This window comes from Crotalus tigris, unplaced genomic scaffold (genome assembly GCF_016545835.1).
Source record: "Crotalus tigris isolate CLP2741 ecotype Arizona unplaced genomic scaffold, ASM1654583v1 scf7180000024391.5723578, whole genome shotgun sequence".
Lineage (NCBI taxonomy): Eukaryota > Metazoa > Chordata > Lepidosauria > Squamata > Viperidae > Crotalus > Crotalus tigris.
This window is the reverse complement of record NW_024100561.1, coordinates 1,000,690-1,025,466: the sequence shown is the minus strand read 5'-3', so window position 1 is coordinate 1,025,466 and position 24,777 is coordinate 1,000,690. Positions and strand designations below refer to the sequence as shown.

General features: G+C 35.6%; 1 protein-coding gene across 2 annotated transcripts in view; it reads left to right on the top strand.

The window, feature by feature from the left end:
* Positions 1–24,777, top strand: part of NFX1 (nuclear transcription factor, X-box binding 1) — a 43,948-nt gene that overhangs the window by 9,673 nt on the left and 9,498 nt on the right. For both annotated transcript variants that reach the window (XM_039329255.1, XM_039329254.1), the window contains exons 7-21: positions 1,543–1,682; positions 3,225–3,306; positions 3,403–3,620; positions 6,366–6,463; positions 8,073–8,103; positions 8,523–8,605; positions 12,410–12,518; positions 13,707–13,826; positions 14,784–14,863; positions 15,540–15,770; positions 18,820–18,893; positions 20,035–20,136; positions 20,595–20,636; positions 20,785–20,883; positions 24,085–24,151. In XM_039329255.1, coding sequence (XP_039185189.1) covers positions 1,543–1,682; positions 3,225–3,306; positions 3,403–3,620; positions 6,366–6,463; positions 8,073–8,103; positions 8,523–8,605; positions 12,410–12,518; positions 13,707–13,826; positions 14,784–14,863; positions 15,540–15,770; positions 18,820–18,893; positions 20,035–20,136; positions 20,595–20,636; positions 20,785–20,883; positions 24,085–24,151 — 1,576 coding nt within the window. The remainder of the gene's footprint in view (positions 1–1,542; positions 1,683–3,224; positions 3,307–3,402; positions 3,621–6,365; positions 6,464–8,072; positions 8,104–8,522; positions 8,606–12,409; positions 12,519–13,706; positions 13,827–14,783; positions 14,864–15,539; positions 15,771–18,819; positions 18,894–20,034; positions 20,137–20,594; positions 20,637–20,784; positions 20,884–24,084; positions 24,152–24,777) is intronic.

Genomic DNA, 24,777 nt, shown 5'->3' with positions numbered 1-24,777 from the left:
ACATTTCCCAATAGAATAGTTTGGCAGGCTTTCTAACATTAGGCTCAACCCCCCCAATCGACGGATCAGAAATTAGCTTGGTTCCCACAGGACAGAAAATTGTTTAGGCTAGCATAAAACATCTCATTCCTTCTCCCTCCAATCCTGTGGCAACTGAAAATAAGCAAAATGGCTTCAGTCAGGTTCGTTGCAGGTTTAACATGAAGTTGGGGTGGGGGGGGAGCTGCCCCTCAAGCCCCACACCCACTTACCTCAGAACTACCTCAGCCAGGCGTCTCATATCCCAACACCTGCCTTGCCTTGCGGTGGCGATATCAACAACCCCACCTAGCAGGAGCCCATGTGGCTGCCACCAGCCCATTTCTGCAGCCACTTGCCGCCGCTCACGCACATCGCTCCCAGCCTCTATTTTGCTGGCAGAGCCCTTCAGCTGAGAACGGAAACCAGGGAGGTGACATGCATGTCAACCTGGGGCTTCATTCTGGATTGCAGAGGCCTCTTTTGAAGGCCTCTGCTGGCGAAACGGAGACCGGAGGCAACGCAAGCGGTGGCTAGTGGCTGTAGAAGCAGTGGGCCACTAGCGGTCATGCCTGCCGGACGGGGCTGTTGGTGTCACCACCGCAAGTTGAGACAGTGGAAAAAATAAGACCTCCCCCGAAAATAACACCTAGTGCCTCTTTTGGGGACAATTTTTTTTTTAAGACCGGGTCTTATTTTTGGGGAAACATGGTATGTGACCTCGGCCATTGTGATTTATAAACCATAATTTATTACTTGGGTTCTGTAAACTCAACCATTACATCTTATTATCCAGGCCATTTTTAGTGAGGATCTTATAATACTGTTTTATTTTTAATATCACAAATGATATAACAAATAGAGGAGATAAATTTTAGATATTTTTGCCTTTATTCTGTATTTTTTGTTATATTGGCATACGGACACACGGTTTTGAGCTTAATGAAAGATGTGCATCTGAAAGGGAGGAGATAAATGTTTTCCCCAACCAAGTTACTAATTAAAAATAGAGAGTTTATACCATGTTAAAGCTTAGATTTTATAAAATTTATATTTTGTCAAGTTTTTCATGGAGCAAAGTTCATTGCAGGAATGGTTTAGTTTTTATTTTAAGGTGCCACAAGAACTGCTTTTGCAACAGCAGATAAATACGGTTACCTTTTTTGAAACTGCTAATTTGAACTTAAATTTCGGAATAAAATTTTTATGTGTAGCTACACCTGTATAATTGTAAAGAATGGGTTTGAGCTTTCCAATAGTGCAAAAATGTTATATTGATCCTATTGTGTGGGAAGAATTTTTCTGTTTAAATAAAATTCCCTATAGTTTTCAAGTTTATGAAATTATACCCACTTAATTTAGCAAGACCCCTAAAGCAAACACTACAATTTTCAGCGAGTTTCATGCCTGCTAATCAATAGCTTTTTGCAAAAAAAAAAAAAAAGTTTGAGTAAAGGGTTCAAGTGTGAATATAGAATTTGCTCCGTCATTGCTGTTGACTGATTTAGTTTTCTTCTTCTATAGCCATTCTGTTCGCTGTGGGTATTCTTCTGCAATTCAGTGTACTAATACATGTGGGAATGTTTTGAACTGTGGTAAACATAATTGTACCCAGATATGCCATTCGGGAAAATGCCTGCCATGTGAATTGACTGTAAAACAAGGTGCGTAAGGATTTCATAATTTTTTAAAAAATATTTATAAGTACTACTAGTGTGAGATTTACAGAATTACTGTTTCTATAGGACCAACTTTCTACTAGGGTTAAATCTAGGTATGCTCTGTTATATATGCATAATGAAGAATACAACACTGGGCTCTCCTGTGGGCTTTTAGAATTTGCATTAGAAAATACAATTGCTATGATGGTAAAATGATAATGATATTACTATATTGAAAAAAATACAATATGTAATAGGATAGAAATGTGTTTTTCTGTTTATTTCCATGTAAAAGCAACCTCTGAAGGCTAAAAAAGTCAACTGATTACTAAAAATTCAAACATTTTGGTCTAGTGGTTAAGGCACAGGATAGAAAGCAGGAGATTGTAAGTTCAAGTCCCATGAAAACCAGCTGGGTAACTTAGGGCCAGTCACTCTCTTTCAGCCTAACCCACCTGACAAGGTTGTTATAGGGAAAATCAGAGGAGAAGTTATATTAGATATGTCCACTACCTTGAGTTATTTGTAAACATAGTAAGTACTTTTCTGTCCTAAATACATTTGAGAGATCTATTGTAACTTCAAACTGTCTCTAAGCAACTGGTTATAAGTCAAGGGCTATCTATAACCCAAATATATAGTAGAGTATTTAAATTATGTAATACAATAATTCAATGAATGTCTTTTTTGATTTGTTTTAAATAACATAGTAGCTTACAGTTTGATGCAGTATCCAGTTTGATTAAAGGTACTCATTGATTTATGATAACAATTCAGCCTGAAATTTAGGTTGTAAGTTGACTTGGTCATTAAACAAGTCACCAAATGACTTTATTCAACATTACGACTGAATCATGGCTTTCCCAGGATGGACAGAAAGTGGACAAAGAGAAAACTGCCTGCTGAAGGGAGACAAGGAATTCCCCTTGGTGTGCAGAAGGGGGAACCTCAACCCTGAGCTGGGGAAATTTGTGATCCAAGCTTCCTTTCTGCAGCCCAGCATTGCAATTCCCCTCTTTCCTACTGAAGAAACTTCACCCCATGTGAAGTGAAATCAATTTGTCAGGCAATGCTTTTGCTGTCAAAGAGGATAGGTGAAGAAGTCCCTTCATAAGGGATGTTTTTCACCCAGCTTCCTTGACAGCAAAAATGCTACTTGCTAGAGAGATTGTGCCCCAGGTAGGGTGGAGTCTCTCTGGCGGTCAGTGCTTTTGCTGTCAGATTAGCTGGGTGAAAAAGACCCTTCATGAGGGACTTTTAGTGTCTACTGGACAATAATAAAATTATTAAAAATTCTTTCTGGAACAATTATGGGCATAAAAATCATTGGGTAAAATATGAAAATAATTTTCAATAGCATACACTTATTAAATGAATATATAGAAAAAATATAGGTGAGTGCATTAATTTTGTATTAATTTTTTATCTGACCCAAATATTAGTGCTTGATATGTATTATATTTCCAAGGAAATAATTCTTTCTTAGAAAAAAGACCTTTTCTTAAGTATCTTTATTATAATCCTCCGATGTGTTTTTCTGTTTAGTATGTTACTGTGGGAGCACCTCTCGAGAAGTGTTATGTGGAGCAAGTGAAGATTGGTTTTCATGCCTGAGAACTTGTGGGAAGTAAGGAAATAGCTTATTTAACATATATTTTATTTATCTATTTTCCATATTTATTATCAGTATAAGATTACAAACAAATTATGATTCTAATTTCAGAAAATTATCCTGTGGAATGCATAGCTGTGAACAAGTATGCCACCCACGGCCCTGTCAGCCGTGTCCACGGCTTCCACAAATAGTGCACTGTTGTCCTTGTGGACAGACTCCTCTTAGTAAATTACTAGAGTTGGGGTGTACGGAACGTAAACTCTGCACAGATCCTATCCCATCATGTGGAAGAACATGTGGAAAACCTTTACCTTGTAGTAGCTATGGTAATTAAACATTGCTTGCTTCCATATTTAAAAATGTATTGTGCTTTAATTATCACATTTGCAAAATGAAATACTAAAAGCATAATTTTGAACAAAAATAACTCATTTCCATGGTGATAAATTTTAGTTTAGAAAAAAAAACGCATTTGGAGAGAAAGATGGAAAAGAAATTGATGTTTATGGCTGATTTGTTTATAGTGGAAGATTGAAAGAATCAGTAAAAACAGTGAATATTCTGAATGTGGGACAGACTTTTTTTTAATAGTGTCAGGAGTTATAATTTTAAAAGAAATACCTTCAAAAATTTTTAGAAAAAGAAAGGATTTTGCTTTTTTGGCTGACGAGCTCAAAAAACGACAGGTCCGGTTCAGATGGGAGATACTGGCTGGAATAGTGGTGAATTATGCGGGGATATATTATAGACTTAATACAATTTCAAAGGTGAAAGATTTTTACACTTCTGTTTTGAAGGCGGGTTTTCCATCATCTTTACGACCTGAGATAATAGAAAAAAAGTTGGAAGAGCAGCTGGTTGAAGGTGCTATGTTATTGGATGTAGGAGACATACAGGCTGAACCTCTGCAGCAGTCTCTTGTGACAGAAGATTTTTTAAAGAAACCGAGAATGACTCGTGCAGCCTATAGACGTAAAGTAAAAGAATAGCAGAAGGCGGATGTTAGAATAAAGAAAAGGAAATAATGAACTTTTGTAGTAGTGTTTTTTTTGTTTTTTTTTTTGAGATAGAAGATGTTTTGAAGGAATAGTGAATGATTCATATGGTATGTGGATGTAAAGAAAAACAACAATAAATGTTAGTTTAGCTAGTGGTTCTCAACCTTGTTATAGCCGCGCCCCCGGTTGTAAGTCGAGGATTACCAGCCCGGGAGCACCGCGCATGCATGGTGCCGCCCACTGCACCGGCTGAGGCATAGCCGGCAAGGGGCAGCAGGCAGGCACGGGTGCTCCCGGGCGGCCGCAGCAGGCAGGGCGACCACCGGCTGGGCCACCAGCTGGCCCAGCCCAAGGCATGTAAGGCACCTGCCAGGCCCCACGTGCGCCAGCAACCCTCCCTGTGCCCGCCACTGCTCTGCTAGGCTTACTTTGCCTGCTGCCCATTCGGGGCGGCGGCAGGCAGGCCCAGGTGCTCCCGGGCAGCGGCGCAGGCCGACCACCGGCTGGGCGACCAGCCGGCCCAGCCCAAGGCAGGTAAGACACCTGCTGGGCCCCACACGCGCCAGCAACCCTCCCTGCGCCCACCATCCTCCCACCTCCCCCCCTGGCCCTCTTTTACTTACTTTTTAGTTGCTCAGCAGGGAGGGAAGCTCTGCAGACTGTTCCCCTTGCAGCACTGTTTGCAGACTGGGGCTTTTGGCGGACTCAGCAGGGCAGAGACAGCCCTGGACATTTCCTATTGGCTTTTGAAGGGCAATAGAATTAGACTGTTCAAGAGAGTCTATTCTATTGGCTTTCGAAAGCCAATAGAATAAGAGGGAGTAGCAGAGCTAAGGAAAAGGGGGGGAAAATGGCGGAAAAAATGGCGAATCATGTTGTTTGGCGACCCCCGTGAAATGGTCGTTCGACCCCAAATGGGGTCGCAACCCACAGGTTGAGAACCGCTGGTTTAGCTGGTAGTTTGACTTAGTATGTTTTAAAGGAATAGTGAATGATTTGTGTAGTATGTAGATGTAAAGAAAAAGAATAATAGAAGGTGTTGATTTAGTGGAAAAGTTTAAATATTTGGGAGTATATATATTATAAATTTTTAATTTAAAGTGTATAAAAATAATTATGAGACATTATGGGTAAATGTGTAAAAGAATTTAAATTCTAATGATCTCTGTTGGTGAGAATTTTAGTGATTAAGATGAATGGTTTGCTGAAACTTCTTAAGTAGGAGGGTATTAATAGATTTACTTAGGGGTGGGGGGAAAAAAAAGCAAAGAGCCAAGTTTATCGAATGTAAGTTTGTTGGTTGGGTTATATTGGAGGGAAAATTTAGTTTTTTATTATGGATGAATGGTTGTTTAAAAGAAATATACACCTCAGCGTGGAGAAGATGGATAAATTACATGTAGCGTAAATATGGGTTAGAGTTGATATGGGATTAAAAAGTATTATTTAGATTATGAATAATTTTTAGTTTTTAATTTGGAATTGCTTATATTGTTATTTTTGTTTTTTTTTTATTTCGCTTAAATTTGTTTTGTATTCGAGTTAAAGCACATTATTGATTTTGTTATTTGTATAATTGGATAAGTTTATTTAGAATTTGCTTGTTTATTTGTAACCCTGTAGCCAGCTCTGGGAAGTGAGGGGGGGAGGGAGGAAGGGGGTTATTTCGGGGGGGGGGGATATTGTTAAAAACTTGTATAAAACTTTTCAATAAAAAAAAAGTGTATGCCAGAATTGTCATTACTAATCAATGTAGTCATGTAGTGTTATATTTTATGACCACATTGCTTAGTGACAGAAATTCTTTCTCAATTGTTTTAATTTGAGGATTACATGTAGTAGGGGGGGGGGGGGTATCTTCCTAACCTGCCTCACAGAATCTTTTCTTAGCTATCTGTATACATAATAAAAACTGCATTTCAAGATTGGTTCTGAAAGTAGTGCATTTGTTTGTTTGTTTAAAAAAAGTCTAAATTGACTTAGTTGTGACTGTTGAGTAATAATAAAAATCACAGTTGGAATATCTTAGAATACTAAAACTTACATTAGGAATGCTTTTCAAATTTTGCATAGATGCTGTGCATACATGTGAAAATCTCTGTCATGAAGGCGAATGTGGGCAGTGTTCTCGCACATCAAAGGTCTACTGCAGATGTGCCTTAAATTTAAAGGTAATAAAAAATAAGAATGTTGAAAATGAAAACCTTACAAATGCAGATAATAAAATCTGCTATGTCTATCTACGTTTCATGCACAAGATTATTCTTAAATCTTATCTTGTAAAATCTTTTGTGTTTTGTGTCTTCTCCAATATATTTATGAAACATTAATTGCTTTTCTAATTATTCATTGCAACACTGTTTAGCAATTTGATCCAAAAGGCTGTGTGTGTGTATGATTAATGGATTATTTGAGGAAATTTTCCAAATTTAAAATTACATCAATGTGGCAATTTGCATAATTTCTCTTAATATCATTTCACAAATTATACAAATTGCCACAAATAAGATAATTGTAGGCTAAGTTTCATTTTATTTTTAAGCTCCTTGTCTGAACTATATTGTATTCAATGTATCTATTTGGGGGTGATATCTAAATGGAAATATTGCATCTTAAGGTTCTTAATTAAGGGTTTGCAAAATTAAGATTTTCCTTGTATTTTTGTACCTTGATAACTCGTAAAAGTAAATAGAAACTTTATTTTGGTCATTGACCAATGAAAATAGAGTCAATAAAACTGATAAGCAAAATTAACCATAGCATCAAAGACTGTTGGCAAGAGCAATAGTATTTATATACTGCCTCATAGTGCTTTACAGCACTTTCTGGGTGGCGCAGACATATGAAGAATATAGGAGATTGTTGTCACACATAGTACGCAACCAGTACTTGTCAGAAATTCCTATAGCTCCTTTAATGTTGTTGTAGGTCTCTTGGCAACGTCTTGAACCAATTTTCTTCTTTTTTTCATCAATTTTGGAGGGACATTCAGTTCTTGGTAAATGTCACTGATGTGCTATGTTTTCTCCACTTGTTGATGTTTTCACCAATATCCAATACAAGTCTCCTGACTGCTACCTACCAATAATGAGGTCCCTTGGATGCTTTGTAAGCTCTTTGTAGATCATGGCTTTTACTGAGTCAATGTCAGAAAAATCCTACTAGAACAGAGTCACTTTAGTTGATGGCAAGTGTGCATTGACCACTATCATCTGTTTGAATGTGATTGGTTGATTCTGAATGCAATCACATCTCTGCTTACAAGAGAGTGTGAATATGCATGCAACCAAATTATTCATTTTTTATTGTTATTTTTTCCTCTAAAAGATATCAGTTTGTTTTTCAACTGAATTATACAGTTTATATGTTACATTAAAGGTGAAAAGAAGTCTGAAGTGATCTATCTTGATCTGATTTTTTTTACATCTTGAAAACTTAGCATTTTAACAGGTGTAGACTTTCTATATCCACTGTATATGTCATATTTAATCTGTAAGTCATTCAAATATGATCTATTTCTCAGATTTCTAAATGTGAGTTTCAGTTCAATTAAGAAAATGCATACTTTCCTATTTCCTATACTTTGCTGACTCCTTGTAGAATCAGTAACATTTTTTAATATAGAGAATTTTGCAACAGTTAAGCTGGCTGTAAAGAATACCTTTTGTTCTTTGCAAACAAATTAAAAAGGCTCTGAAGTGCACATTGCAACATACTGCTTTATTTTCCTTGAATATCAGAATGATATTATAAATATTTACAATTTATTTTCTTTTTTAGGAAGTTCCATGTGCCTCTCTCAAAAATCAAGGTAAATAATTTTAACATCATATACTAGCATATAATAAATATTATATGCTATAATATAGACAGAAACTTTTGGCTACTGGCCATTAAAAGTTTAAGGCCCACATAGCCTATGCAATTACTATTAATCAATTTCTAGCTTTTCTCTTTCTATTAATCAATTTCTAGCTTTTCTCTTTCTATTATATGTTGAATAAGCAACAAAATAAATATACTGAAATGTATTTTTCAACATTTTCAGTATTTTTTTAAAAAAAGCTTTTTGAATTCTGAAGTTAGCAAGTGTTATTTATTTTCCTTTTGATTATAAAGGTTTTGCAGTGGCTAAATATATCTAATAATGGGGAGCATAAAACATTTACTTAAATTACATTAAGTAACTGTCAATTTATAATAATAATTTAAACATTTTCTTTTTTTAAGTTAAAGTTCCATTCTTATGTGACAAAAGATGCAACAAGAAATTGTCGTGTGGACGACACAAATGTAATGAAACATGTTGTGTGGTAAGTTCATGAATGTGTGAAAGGAAGAATTGTGTCAGTATAATTACATTGTTATTTTAATTGTATGGATCTAGCAAAATTGACCAATAACCAGAATGCATTATCATCCTGAATTTCATTAATAATCAGTTGAAGAAATCATTTTTTAGTTTTTAGTGACTGAAACTGAATTGGTTGAAGACATGAATTGGAAATAGTTTCCTTATTGTTATTATTGATGAGTATATTTTGACTTCTGGTTTTTATCAAGTGACTATTCAAGATAACTGACAAAAAACCAATAAACAGTTGCAATGTAATAGAAATATTTAATGTTATTATTCATTATTTCTACTCAAGCAAAAGTGTTACTAAACTGTTTTGACTCCTTTCCTAAAATCAGAAAGCATAGGATCAAACACAGATTTTCAGAGGTTCTTCCTAGCTGTCTAGTCAGGTCCAAATTAAGAGACTGCACAGTCCCCTGGATGGGAGGGGAGAATAGTTCAAAATATCCCCATTCTACAATCTCTCAGTATATGTCTAGTAGGCTAGAAGATTTTAACTTTAGTTTGGCTAGATTCTGTCCATTACATATAAGCAAATAAAAGATTGGACTCAATTTGATCTCACTTTATAGTCTTTAGACTTGGACCTGACAATAACAAAGGCATGTTCATCAAAGCTGATAAATGTAGTACAAGTAGTCCTTGTTTATCGAACGCCTTGTTCAGCAATCACTTGAAGTTACAATGATGCTGAAAAATAATCACTGCCCACCTTTAAGGCCTTCACAATATCTCTCAGGCATGTGATTGTCATTACAGTAATGTGTTTGCCTAACTTATTGGTATCCTTTTTCCCCCCTTTGAGAGATAGCAAAGGAAGGGATTGTAAGAGTAAGCAGATTCACATTACAGTAATATGTGTTGTCCTATGTCTAACCTGTTGTTCCCCCCCCCCCCTTATGAGATAGCAAAAGAAGGGATTGCAAGAGAGCAAGCAGTCTCACAATGGGGCATATACATTGAAAGCAATACACTAGTGCCAACACTGAATGCAAACAGCCCAACCAACATTATGTCTACTTATAGGTAGTCCTTGACATAGGGCTATAATGGAGCCTTCCTATTATAGTAGTATGTCATAATGGTCATAAAATGTGTGATTTAATGACCTTTTTTGTGGCAGTTGCTGCAGTAGTTGTTCAGCAGGCACTGTGGCTATTAAGCAAACCAGTGTTTTACTATGGACACAGTTGTGCCCCAAAATGGAAATGTTAGTTTTTGGCAAAACCATTGTAAATGTAGTCACATGACTGGACGCTGCATACATCCTTAAATGCGGCCAGGTCTCCAAGTTCCCAAAGTTTGCCTAACCATCAGAACTTCAAATGCAGGTCATAAGTCCCTTTTTTTGGGTTGGTCATAGCTTTGACCTGTCACTAAGCAACTGGTCATAAATTGAGGACTACCTTTAGTCTCTTGCAATCTTTTGCTCTCCAATCTCTTCACTTGGAGAGTGGGGCATAGTTGAACCTTCCCCCCTCCCCCAACAATTTATATAAATAATCTATACTGTGCCTGACCCACTTCTCCCCACCCTAGTAGAGCTATTAGCACACAACGGGGAATAGACTTAGTTTGTATTAGTTTTTCATTTTGTGTTTTTAAATTTCAATAAAAATTATTATTTAAAAAAATGGAAAATATAAAAGTGTTTAGTCTTGTCAGTTTCTAACCAGCTAGTCCAGTTCTACTGGATGAACATTCTGAAAGGCAGAGTGAAGTAAAGGAAAGCACAGTTGCAGTCACATGATTTCCTACTTAGCAACCACTTCCCTTAGCAATGGAGTTGCCTGGCCCAATTATGGTTGCTAAATGAGAACTATCTGTAATGGTAACAACTAGTATCTTAGGTATAATTGTTTGGACACATTTCTTCCCAGTTCCATCTACTGGAAATCCAGAACAACTAGGATTAAGGAACACTTCTTAATGGCAGTTTTATTTTTTTTTGCCTGGGGAGGCGGGATGCAACTCTATCCAGAACCTTGTAAATTTCAGAACCTGATTTCCTAATAGATTACCTCATGGTCACAGTCCAACATGTAGGACTGGAGCTATCACTATAAAACAGGGCTGCCAATTTCTAGTTCTGTTAAGTGATAAACAAGGCTATCACAATGTAGTAATGATAACATTTGAGAGTTCAAGAGCATTTGGTTTCTTGCATGGATCAGTGAAGATGATCAGAGCAATTTTAGTCTCATATTTTAACTAAAGATATAAGTGAAATAGATGCACATAATTACTATCTTTCAGATGTGTCTTCAGATGCCTATCATTTTCTAGAAGACTAGTTAGTATCTTAGTCATTTGAGATCAACTGATTGTTTCACTTTGAATCAAGGGAAGACTGTCTTATATAATATTAGTTTTCTGACTGCCTCTTTTTCATGGGGAAAAATACAAAAAAGCATTAATACTTTCTTTAATCATAGCCCCGGTTCTCTCTAATTGATTTAATCAACTTGGAGGGGCAGTGATCAAGCAAACATATGGTAGCATTAATCACACCAATCTTGATCCATATGCTTGACATTCACAAACTGAAAAAACGCCAGGTTAACAAGGTATACTATAGATCCGTGGTGGCGAACCTATGGCACGGGTGCCAGAGGCGGCACTTAGAGCCCTCTCTCTGGGCACGCACGCCGTCGCCCCATCGTAGGCCTTCAGCTGGGTTTTATAAAACCTTTCGCTTTAGGCCTCCGCCACTGTGTACAAAAAAAAAAAAGGTTCAATCAATCAGTCAATTTCAACTTCTCGCGGGAAAAAAATGATCTTGCAAAGTTGGAATTGATTGAACTTTTTAGTCCCACCCAGTCTGCTGTTCCCACCGTAGCTACGCCCACCCAATGGGCCACACCCACCCGGCACCTGACGATGCATAAGTGGGTTTTGGGTTGCAGTTTGGGCGCTCGGTCTCTAAAAGGTTTGCCATCACTGCTATAGATCATTACGTTCTGCCTCAGATTAAATTCCAGGTTAGGGCAAATTTGGGTGACTATCAATAAAAAATTACAAACTTTTCACAGTAAGTGATTGACTGCTTTGTTCTCTCTCGTCAGCATTTTGGTATTGGAAATGCCACACAGTATAGAAATGCAGTTCTGGCCTATTTATATAATGACTTGGTAAATATTTTTCAATTGCTGTAACAGAATATTGCTCCAAATTAGGTTTGTCTAACCTTGTGTAACAAACCTAAAGATTTCTTCATAATCTGTCCTTTGTTGTAATGGTCAGTATTAAGATTAATACATTGAAAATGAGTCTCTGCAAGATTCATCTTGTTCTTGAGAGTGCATTCCCATTGAAAATCCAATTTGGGCTCTGGCAATCCTTACCAATCTGAAGGATTGTATATGTTACATCTCTTTCTGTGTGTATTAAAGTATCCCTGTTCCACAGTTTGCATCTTCTGATAAGAAGGACGTGATAGCTAAAGAAGGCTTCCTCAAAGTGTTGAAGTTTTTATATAAAGGCTTTCTGGCACTTGATTTTTCCCTTTTGATACTGGGTAAAACAATTTGCTTGTAGTGCTAGAAATTTATTTTGAAAGGATAAAAAAATCTCAGTATATTATTCCAAATTTTCATTGTAAAATACTACTTTTCAACTATCATTATTGGGAGAAGACAGGTATGTGCCAATGCTTTTGACCGGATACTTATTTAGAATTTTATATGTCTAGTTCTAATTATTTGTCATTTTTTAGTTCCTGATTATATAATTTATTTTTTATTTTTATTTTTTTTAGGATAAGGAGCACAAATGCTCTTTGATTTGTGGACGTAAACTGAATTGTGGTATCCACAGATGTGAGGAACCTTGTCACCGTGGCAATTGTCAAAAGTGTTGGCAGACCAGTAAGCATTCATCATGATTGTCTGTAGGTTGTCAGTTTATTTTAGAATAACACACTTTTGATGATTTAGTACTTTATGCATAATCCAATGAAGGTTAGTGACTAAGCCCTGTGGCATTTGCTTTAGGCATCTATTTATGTTTAGGTGCCTGCTATTTATAGTTTGTTTCCTTGGGAGTTTTCTTATTGAATGCACTGTCCTCCCCTATTACATTTAGATTGTAGTCTTGCTCACTGTTACACCTATAAAAATACCTTAATGAAGTCAGAATGCCACTCATAGCAAAACCTCAGAACCCAGACTGTTTTAATAATGGTTGATTGCAAGACTACTTTTTTCTGGGCACAGTGCTTGAGTTGTTATTGAGTGTAGAACTGCACGTATTCATGATTCCTAATTATCTAAATCCATTTCAATTATTTATCTTAGATTCTACACTAACTAAGGAGCAGGGTGTACTACTTTTGCACTACAAGGCTTTCCAAAGCATCTTTTGGATATCACATACCATTAGCAATAGCACTTAGACGTATATGCCACTTTACAGTGCTTTACAGCACTCTCTAAGCAGTTTATAAGGCCAGCATATTACCCCCAACAATCTGGGTCCTCATTTTACCGATGTCAGAAGGGTGGAAGGCTGAGTCAACTTTGAGCCAGTCAGGATCAAACTCCTGGCAATGGGGAGAGTTAGCCTGCAATACTGCATTCTAACTACTGCGCCACCACGGCACCACATCAGAAGTATAGGTAGTCCTCGACTTACAACAGTTCATTTAGTGAGCATTCAAAGTTACAATGGCACTGAATAAAGTGACTTATGACTGTTTTTCACAGTTACAACCTTTGTAGCATCCCCATGGTCATGTGATCAAAATTCAGATGCTTGGCAACTGGTTCATATTTATGATGGTTGCTGTGTCCTGGGGTCGAGTGATCATCGTTTGTGATCTTCTGACAAGCAAAATCAATGGGGAAACCAGATTCATTTAACAAACAGCTTACTAGCTTAACAACTTCATTGATTCACTTAACAATTGTGGCAAGAAATGTCATAAAATGGGGCAAAACTCACTTAACAAATGTCTCACTTAACAGACATTTTGGGCTCTTTTATCAAGGACTATCTATACTGCATATCCCTATTAATATTGAGAAGTAATTTATTTTACCTTTGTTTTCCTCTAGGTTTTGAGGAATTAACTTGTTATTGTGGTGAATCAGTGATTTATCCCCCAGTACCTTGTGGTACTCGACCACCAGAATGTAAAAAATCATGTACTAGGCCTCATGAATGTGATCATCCAGGTAAAGTATACATTTAAAGTGTTTTTTATTTGCTAAAGGTACAAAACATTTTCATATGTGTGGTGTAGGGAACAAAATAATTTAATCAGATTATTTCAGAAATATTAGAGTAACATTCTAGGATTGTTGAAATTGAAATTGCCTTTGAAATCACAATTTATAACCAGTGCTGTCATTCTGCTAGCAGAAAGCTTCTATTACTTTCGAAGCCCCATTTTCATCTCTGTGTGAATGTCATATCCAGTAGTTTAATTTCAGCTGCACAAGTCTTACCACAGATTATTGAACAAATCAGTGCAATTTGATTAGACTAGGTAAGGGCATTGTGTTAGATGTTTTACTAGAAATTCAAGAACTGTTGATAGAAAAGTGGAAATGTCTTTTTGAACTAGTTTCTTTTGGAGAAGCCACAGAGCATGTTCTAATTGAAAACAATGCCACAATTTCCAATAGAGAAATTAAGCCTGTTCTGAAACCCCAGTTTAGATTTTATTTGCTAATAAAGGACTGCCATCCTTTGCTTTTTGGATCACGATCAAGTGTGACAGATTTTCAGTTTTGTTTTGTTTTTAGGATCCATATGGTTCTGAATGTTTTTATTTTTCTTTAATACCTGACAGATAATGTGTACATTATGGCTAATTTGTTATACTTATACTTGGATACTTGGACATGTTTGTTTAGTTTTATGAAGATTATTGTTGGAAAAGTTTTCTGAGTATTTTTCAACTGTTAGGATGGTTGCTGACTTAATTAAAAAAGAAACACAGTTTGGATAGGATTGCAACTTCATACATTCATGAAGTTTTTATACAGTAAATTCAAACATAAAATTGGCTTACACTTATACTTCAATAGTAGAATATGGAAATAGAATGCTGAAATAACATATTAAAATGCATTAGGTGTTATTGGAAAGCATTCCTGTGTTTATATTTCCTTTTTCTGTATATATAGTTTATCATTCCTGTCATAGTGAAGAGAAATGTCCACCATGTACATACCTTGTTCAGAAATGGTGTATGGGAAGGCATGAAGTAAGTGAATATTGTATTTTACCTTTGTTAGGGATAAATTTTATTATTTTTTCCTTTTTTCTAATATATGCCTTATGATACGGAGAGAAAATTTTTCATTCCTAATTTCTTCCTGAAAATTGTACAATTTATAAAATGTAAGTAATGATGAAAGTAAAATATTTAATAGTTAATTTTTAGATGAGCTATAATTAATATTTCAGGTATAAACAATCAAAACTCCATTTTTGAATGTATTTAATTGGCTGTTCAATTAAAACCTAAACCTAATATAGTCTCAAATAGTCAATGAAACCACAGCTACAAATGTGATAAATTTTCACTTTCCTCATACATAGCATTGCCCTACTTCTTTTTGAGATACGCAAAAACAACTCTGTGCAGCTCTGCAATAAACTTTTTAGATAGGTTTATTTTATTGTTATCTTTGATTTAATAAAAAGAAGAAGAAAAGAAAAGAAAAAAATAGATGAGTTTATCTTACTGCAGCATATCTCGCTACAAAAAAGTAATCTGAAATTTCAAATAGTTTGTTATGAACTGATTCAGCAACCTTGGTTTGGGCATATATGCTTCCATAATGACTGCTAGAGATTTCAGTCAAGTTGACATGTTAAACTACTTTCTTTCTAATTTAGGTGGCATCCATCTCTTTGCTTTTTTTTTTCTATTTCAGTTACGGAGCAATATTCCTTGTTACCTCACTGATATTTCTTGTGGTCTTTGCTGTGATCGAATGTTAAAATGTGGAATGCACAAATGTAAAAGGATCTGTCACAAGGGGGAGTGCCTCATAGATGAAGAGTGCAGACAGCCATGCACTATTCTTAGACTTCACTGTAATCATCCATGTATGTCTCCATGCCATCCATCTTTACCTTGTCCTACAACTTCTTGCCGTTCAAAGGTAGGTGGCTGTGACAATTCATTACACCTCTCAAGCACAGATGTCACTTCAGTACAGTATTTCAGATAAATACTGCTTTGTTACATTTTTTGTTGAAATATTTGCTATGTGTACAGTGAGGGGAAAGTGATTGAATCCCTGTTGATTTTGTACATTTGCCCACTGACAAAGAAATGATCAGTCTATAATTGTAAAGGTAGATTTATCAGTGAGAGACAGAATAACAACAACAAAAATCCAGAAAAACGCATTTCAATAAAATTATAAATTGATTTGCATGTTAATGAGTGAAATAAGTATGTGATCCCCTATCAATCAGCAAGATTTCTGGCTCCCAGGTGTCTTTTATACAGGTAACGAGCTGAGATTAGGAGCACTCTCTTAAAGGGAGTGCTCCTAATCTAGGCTTGTTACCTGTATAAAAGACACCTGTCTACAGAAGCAGTCAATCAGATTCCAAACTCTCCACCATGGCCAAGATCCAAGAGTTGTCCAAGGATGTCAGGGACAAGATTGTAGACCTACACAAGGCTGACAACAGTTGGTGCAATTATTTGCAAATGGAAGAAACATAAAATAACTGTCAATCCTCCTCAGTCTGGAGCTCCATGCAAGATCTCACCTCATGGAGTTTCAGTGATCATGAGGACAGTGAGGAATCAGCCCAGAACTATATGGGAGAATCTGGTCAATGATCTCAAGACGGCTGGGACCATAGTTACCAAGAAAACAATTGGTAACACACTACACCATGAAGGACTGAAATCCTGCAGTACCTGCAAGGTCCCCCTGCTCAAGAAAGCACATGTACAGGCCCGTCTGAAGTTTACCAATGAACATCTGAATGATTCAGAGGAGAACTGGGTGAAAGTGTTGTGGTCAGATGAGACCAAAATCAAGCTTTTTGGCATCAAGTCAACTCACTGTGTTTGGAGGAGAAGGAATGCTGCCTATGACCCCAAGAACACCATCCCCACCGTCAAACATGGAGGTGGAAACATGCTTTGGGGGTGTTTTTCTGCTAAGGGGACAGGACAATTTCAGTGCATCAGAGGGACAATGGATGGGGCCATGTACCATTAAATCTTGGGTGAGAACCTCCTTCCCTCAGCCAGGGCATTGAAAATGGGTCATGGATGAGTATTCACATGGCCAAGGCAACAAAGGAATGGCTCAAGAAGAAGCACATTAAGGTCCTGGAGGGGCCTAACCAGCCTCTAGACCTTAATCCTATAGAAAATCTGGAGAGAGCTGAAGGTTCGAGCTGCCAAACATCAGCCTTGAAACCTTAATGACTTGGAGAGGATCTGCAAAGAGGAGTGGGACAAAATCCCTCCTGAGATGTGTGTAAACTTGGTGGCCAGCTACAGGAAATGTCTGACCTCTGTGATTGCCAACAAGGGTTTTGCCATCAACAACTAAATCATGTTTTGCGAAGGGGTCAAATATTTATTTCACTCATTAAAATGCAAATCAATTTATAACTTTATTGAAATGCGTTTTTCTGCATTTTTGTTGTTATTCTGTCTCTCACTGTTAAAATAAACCTACCATTACAATTATAGACTGATCATTTCTTTGTCAGTGGGCAAATGTACAAAATCAGCAGGGGATCAAATAACTTTTTCCCTCACTGTATTTCAAGGTTCCAAATTGTATTGTTTATTTATCTAAAAGAGATGCTAAACTAATTGCTCAAATCTCATTAAAGTTTTCCCTTCATCCTAATATTTCTTAATATTTTATTTAATTTATATTGAAGTAGATTGATATTGGGCTTAAACTGACAAAATGATCTAAGATAGCCTAAGAAAGTTGACATCCAAACTACTTAGGCCACCTTTTCCATAGTTTATTTTCTTTATATACTGTCCATTTCCAAAGCCTCTGGTGGCTAACTGTATCAGAAATATCACTAAGCAAAAGCAAAAAAGCAAATAAATTAAAAAAGAATGTATAAATCTACCCATTAAATAAACCAAATCAGTGTCAAAATTATACAAAAGAAAATGTACATAAACATGCATCCACCAAATTCAGCTGTTCAGTCATACCATGCCCTCTTCCTGTGAAGAAACAGATCAGATCTTTGTGGAAAGGGAATTTCAAAGTAGGGAGTGGTGATAAAAAATGCCAATTACTAAACCTGATTTGCCAGCGTTTTCAAACAGTACCTGTTTTTTTTTTTACCTTTTTCAACTAGATTGAATGGATGAATATGTGAGAATATGTTCTCATAAATAACCCAACCTACAGCTTTATAAGATTTTGAATGAATTGAGGAAGACTCAGTTGCAAACTACCTCAGAATGGGGCAATCAAAGATGAATTTCTCTTGGAATTCGTATTTCTATTGTAGTTAGATATAAGTGTCTGTATGGTTTTATTGCTTTTACTGTTGTAAGCCTCCCAGAGTCACCTTGCAGCAAGATGAACATCAAACAAATTTAATAAATAAAAATAAAATAAATAAAATAAAATTGTTTAGTCATAACCACAAAGATCCTCTGTCTTGAAGGGATTAAGTCTCAATCCCTACTTTCCGATCCAGACTCTAATGGCTTCTAGGAACACAGTAAATTTACTATAGAACCTGTTTGGCCTGGCACCATGATATATAGTTGGATATTACTACAATATTCCTGATGGGTAAACCCTTGCTTTGGCTTTCCTCATTGGTTTCATGTATGTGTTAAAAAGAAGCGGAGAATAGAGAGGCCTGAAGCACTCTTCAAAGTACAGGTCTCTGGATATAGCTGCCCCAACACTTTTGGTAATGCAGTTTGTTGAGTCTTTCTCATTGCAAGATGATTAAGATGCATAACATCTTATAAATTTTGCCTTAAAATTCCTCTAGTCCACTCAATATAAATTTTAGCAAATAATCAGAATTGTTTAGTGTCATAATTATGACATAGGAAAACTAAGCTGTCTTGAAATTAACAAAAGAGTCCATTTCGTTCCGGTCAATAAATGTGCCCTTTGTTGCTGCTTAGCAATTAAGATGTTAAATTTCTGTGATACTAATACTGTTTTTCTGATATTATAGGTTGAACTTCAGTGTGAGTGTGGAAGAAAAAAAGAATCTATGATTTGCTCAGAAGCAGCAAGTACATATCATAGGTATGTTGAGGCAATGACTACTGCATTTTTTTTAAATTGCATAGAAGCAGAAGAATAAAATCTTGTGCAGCTGTAATTTCATTTCCTTCTGAATGTATTCATATAGTACCAATTAATCTAGCTGTCATAGATAGTACTGCTCAACAAATTTTACTCCCTTGGTTCACATTGAACATGTCTATAATGATTTTTCTCGCTCCAAATTGGATGGCTGTGTAATATATACTGCATGCACATGCACATCTCCTGGGAGATATTTAACATTCTACTGCAGCAGACTGGTGTTTCTAGTGCCAGAAATAATTTTGGCTCTGTGTGAAGTTGCTAATATTTAAAATTTATATTATTCACGCTATATATATATATATATATATATATGTATGTATGTATGTATGTATGTATGTATGTATGTATATGTATGTATATGTATATATATATATGTATATATATATATGTATATATATATATATGTATATATATATATGTGGAATTCCCATCACTCATTTCTCATAAAGGAGGGTGTGTGTTTGTGTATATGTGTGGGGCACAGGTGAAAGAATAAATTTTACTGGCAAATGCTGTTAATAATAATAATAACTTTATTGTCACTTTGAAAGTACACCAATCGGCATACATCAAAATGAAATTTTGTTAACTCAGCAGATGTATAACTAGGGACTCAGTCTGGATTAACTGAGAGCCAGCCAGAGAACATCACTTTACATATCTTTATATGAGCTCAATAGCAAATTTTTGAATAGTTGACTAAATATAATTATCTAATTTTTAAATTACAATTTCAGTGAAAAAAATTAAGTTCTGATATTCTTGAAATCTAACACTAAAACCTGTTAAGAAAAGTAATATGATAATGTAGTTAAGATCACAAGTGCATGTATTAGATATTAGTTTGAGTTTTTCAATTTGCAGAATTGATGCCAAAGTTGCATTCATAGGCTATATTATCCCTCTGCCTGTGATTGAAACAATAATTCTGTCCAAAGTAGCAAAGATTTCTGAAATTTCAGTGTACATTCTGCCTTTGCCCTTAGCACACATAATAAATTTTGTAGTTTCTTTTAAAAAATTGTTTATGTTTCATAAAATATTCTCTTTATTATTATTTTTTTTTTTTTTGCAGAATAGCTGCAATATCAATTGCTTCTAGGTTAACCGATCCACAACTTGGAGATTCAGTAGAGATAAGCAGATTGATTACCAAAAAAGAAATGAAGCAAACCAGGTACTAAATCATGAATCAGTGGGGGAAGACTTTTAAAATTCCGTTGGAGTTTGGCTTTTATGCTGCTTGCTAGAGTACATATTAGTTACATTGTAGTTGATGGATGCAACTTATTGATATGTTTTTAACTGATTTTGTTTCATTATGTATAATTGAAATTGTTATATCACCTTAATGTTTGAAATGGAAAGATAGACAGATAATAAAGTAATTAAATGTGATTCTTAAATAGCAATTTTGGCTTGGAGGCATGCCTGCAGAACTTATTTTGTAATATTCCAGTTCTGTTTAATCCATTATTGTTGCTAACTTGAGATTGTCAATTGCATTCCTGTCTGGCATAGTGCTGGGCCAGACATGATAAATTTAAGTTCCTGTTGTGTGAAAGATTCTTTCTTTGTGCATAAATGCAGTAGCGCTTTCAAATAAACCTATGTCTGTGTTCATTGTTCATTTAGGTTGCAGTGTGATGAAGAATGCTTGGCTCTTGAAAGAAACAGGTAGATAAATTGCTTTATTGATTCTGATGCAATAAGCTATGTGATGTGTATGTGACTGGAAGGAAATAGATAACCTCCTACAATAAATTTAAATTTGGGATTTGGCTATTGCTAGATTGGGTAACATTAAATATTTATTTATTATTAGACGGTTTGCTGAGGCTCTTCACATAGATGACACTTCTGATCCATTCAATGTTCGTGTCTCTGCACCCAAGTACAGTGATACGTTGAAAGAGGATGGAAGGTATGCACCATTATTTTTCATAGGTTTCTGTGTCACGTAATTTTCCTCACATAATCTGGCATTGTGTTGACCTTTGTGAAGATATTAAAATCTGACAATTATTTGAATTGTTTTGTTACTAGAGGAGTTTTGTTTTTTTTTCCATTTGTCTTGGTGTGTGACCTTTTCCCTCACATGATTCGGAAATTTCTTTGAATGTTTTTCTTTTTTTAAAAAAAAAGTTTTATTAGTTTATAATATACAATACAATCAAAATACAAAGTAAATAGCAGGAAAGATGGGGAAGGGAAAAGGGAGTAGAGAAGTGAGATAAGGGAGGGGAAAAAAAGGGGGGAAAGGTATTGACTTCCGACTTTTTTTAGTTCAATAGAGTATCAACTTCAAACCTCAACTTTTTACTTTTATAATATAAACTAGCCATTTTATAATATAAACTAGCCATTATAAACTTTTATAATATAAACTAGCCACTTCAATAACATCAAATCTATCTAATTGGTAAAGCCCACAATCAAATTTCATTTTTTTCCACCTCAAGCACAAAATCTAGAAGCGGTTTCCACTTGGCAATACAAGTCTTCGTATTTTTTTTTTTTAATCAGTACGGTCAGTTTAGCCATCTCTGCTAGCTCCATCAGTTTTTATAACCATTGTTTTTCTAAGAAAGTTTATATTAAAGTTGGAGGAATTTTCAGAATCAAAAGTATATACGATGACCAATGCTAAGAGATGGTTTCTCCTGTTGCATGGAAAAGCGTGGCTGAGGGACATTTGGACAATGCAGTTGGGAATTTTTCTGTACTTGCTTTTTTTTCTTTTTTACTTTCTTTCTTTTCAGTCAGTTCTCTTTCAGTATCTAAATTTGGTTTAATGGAAATATATTTATATATATTTATTAAATATTTATATCTATTTATTTCTTATTTTGTACTTCAGGCTAGACAGAAACAGAATCAGATATTTATCTGTTTGTTTATTTATAATTCCTATTTCTAACCCACCCATCTTCTCAGAAATACTCCTATCTATATATTTCTGTTGCCATTTATATTATTCCTACTATTTTATTTATGGTTCATATAACATGCATTTGAATCAAAAGTTCTGCTGTGAGAAATAATTTGGCCTGCAGACACAAAAAGTCTGCTGGTTGTTATTCTGTTATATCTTTACAGTCTATACACCATTGTCTCCTGCAGGTCCTGCTGTGGTACAGGTAGTCTTTGTTTAGCTAATACAATTGGGACCAGCAATTTGGTTGTTAAGCGAAGTCTCTAGGTGAAGTTGCAACTGCTTATGTCTTACTTCAGCTTACAGACCTACAAAGGTTGTAAATGTGAAGATTGATTTCAAAGTTACTTTTTCATCATCATCATAATTGTGGCTGCTGTATAAGGCATTTATATAAGGCATATGAGCCGAAGTGGCGCAGCAGTTAGAGTGCAGTACTGCAGGCCACTTTAGCTGACTGTGTTCAGCAGGTCAGCGGTTCAAATCTCACTGGCTCAAGGTTGACTCAGCCTTCCATCCTTCCGGGGTAGGTAAAATGAGGACCCAGATTGTTGGGGGCAATGTAAATATATATATACATTGCTTACTGGTGTACACCGCTTAGAGAGTGCTTGCACTTAAAAGCGGTATATAAGTCTCATAAATAATAATGAATAATAATTTGCTAAACAAGGATTACCCGTAGTGATAGGGTATTCCTGGGAGGAATAAGCAAAGAATGCTAAGAATGTAGGCCAGGAGTACAGTATATAATCCCAACAAAATCATTAAAGGTGTAAAGATCATCCCAACTGCCTAGGAAAAAAAATACCAGAAAGAGGCAGTATGTGTTCCATTGATTATAGAAAGGTTTTTGATTGTGTGGACCATACTTAGAAAAATGGGAAGTCCAGAAATCTCATTGCCCTCATGCAAAAGCTATACACAGACCAGGAAACCAGTCTAGATAGAGCATGGTAAAACCCCAAGTTGATGAAAAAGAGAGACTGGGACATATATAATCCCATTATTTATTCTTCCTAAATGTTGAATATATTTTAAATGAAGCTAGTTTGAAACTGTAGGAAGCATCAATAACCGGTGCTACACTGACAATGTTTCTTTATAGCTGAGAATTCAAATGATTTTGAAGTTCTAGTTCTAGCAAATGAAAATCAAGGAGCACAATTAAAAAAAAAACTAAGGCATTAAGATAAAGTTATCTTACTCTTATTAAAAAGACCAAGCAACAGGTATAAAACCAGTCTTAAATTTAACAATAAATATTCTGAAGTGGTGGATCACATTTCACTTTTAGGAGCAACTATGAACAATAAAAGCCAACAGTCAAGAAATAGATCCCAAACTAGCACTTGATAAGATAGCTTTGAAGGCTTTGATGCTGCTATGTTTCTATACCTACAAACAACAGAATGGAGCAGGGTTACAGTCTTCTTGTGACAGCCTATGGGTGTGGATGCTGGACTTTGAAGCGGGATAGAAAGAACATTAATGCTGGAAATGACTTCTGACAATACTATGGATAGTCAAGGAAACAAATGTATCAGCACAGTATACTCACTTATCGTGCTTTAACCACATAATGCAACAATCCAGCTCTCTTGGGAAGTCTGTAAAATTGGGAAAGTGGAAGGAAAGAGAAGAAGACAACCTGCAGTAAGGTGGATGAACTCAATTGCACTGGCAATGAGTACGCTGTTGGAAGACCTGAAGGACTAGGTTGTGGAGAGATCATCATGGAGAAAATGTTCATGGCCACTAACAGTCAGCACCAATTTGGTGGCACATAATCAGTCACTGGTCATTCTAATGACATACATGCACAGTCCACAGTGCATAAGTGTATTCAACATTAGCAAAGACATTGTAAATTGTTGATCAGCTTGTTGTAACACTTATAAAATATCAAAAGGATAAATTTTTCCTACTATATCTTCACAGGTTTGGGGACGCTATACTTTCATTTTTAAAAACATTTTTTAAATATATGGAATTACAATCTCAGAGTTTAAAAACCAGAATAAATTTCCTTCTCTAAGAAACAAAATGAAATTCATGGGAAATCGGAAACCTTTGATGATATACCCAGTTTATGCTGGGGGTGGGGGGAGCTTAAGTTAGGTTGAAAGAAAAAATTTTAGTTACAGAACTGTTGTTCTTGTCCTAATTATTATTTCTTTTCTGCTGCAGAAAAGATTTAAAGTTTGTCAGTGAAGTTGAGAAAGAAATGAAAGTTCTTATAGAAGCAGTCAATAAGGTTGGTAATGTAGAAAACATTTTCATTTCCAAGTACATAAGAGTCTTAAATCTTGTATCGAAACCAATACAGTAATATAGGCAGAAAGCAATTAAACCCAGTGCTATAGATTACATTTTTTAGGGAACAGACAGTAACACAGTCAACATGTTTACCATGGACAGTTAAATATACTATCGTAATCTAAACCATCTTGTGACAGATTGCAATAGCAGTTGCACAAATTTTGTGATATTCCTAGAAGTTGTAGTTGATATCCTGTGAGCAGGAAAAAAACAGATTTTTCATCATTTGGCTTTCTGCAGTATTTAGATAAAAGTAATATAATTAAATGTTTGCAACAAGGTAAGTTAAAAAAAAAAAAGACAGAAGAGAATCCTGTGGCATGGATAAAGATGTTCCTGTAAAGTAGTACCATTGAATCTGCTTTCTAATTTTGTTGGTTGCAGCCCAGCATATTTAGTCAATCTCTGCACTAAGTAAATAATTAGAAATGCAGTAAGGTGTAATGGGCTCTCAGAATAACCTTGGGAGATAACAGGAAGTGCTGCAAGTGAGACAACTGTCCTAAAAAAGATCTCAGCCACAGAAAGAATGGAGATAGAGGAAGTGTTGCAAAAAGGACC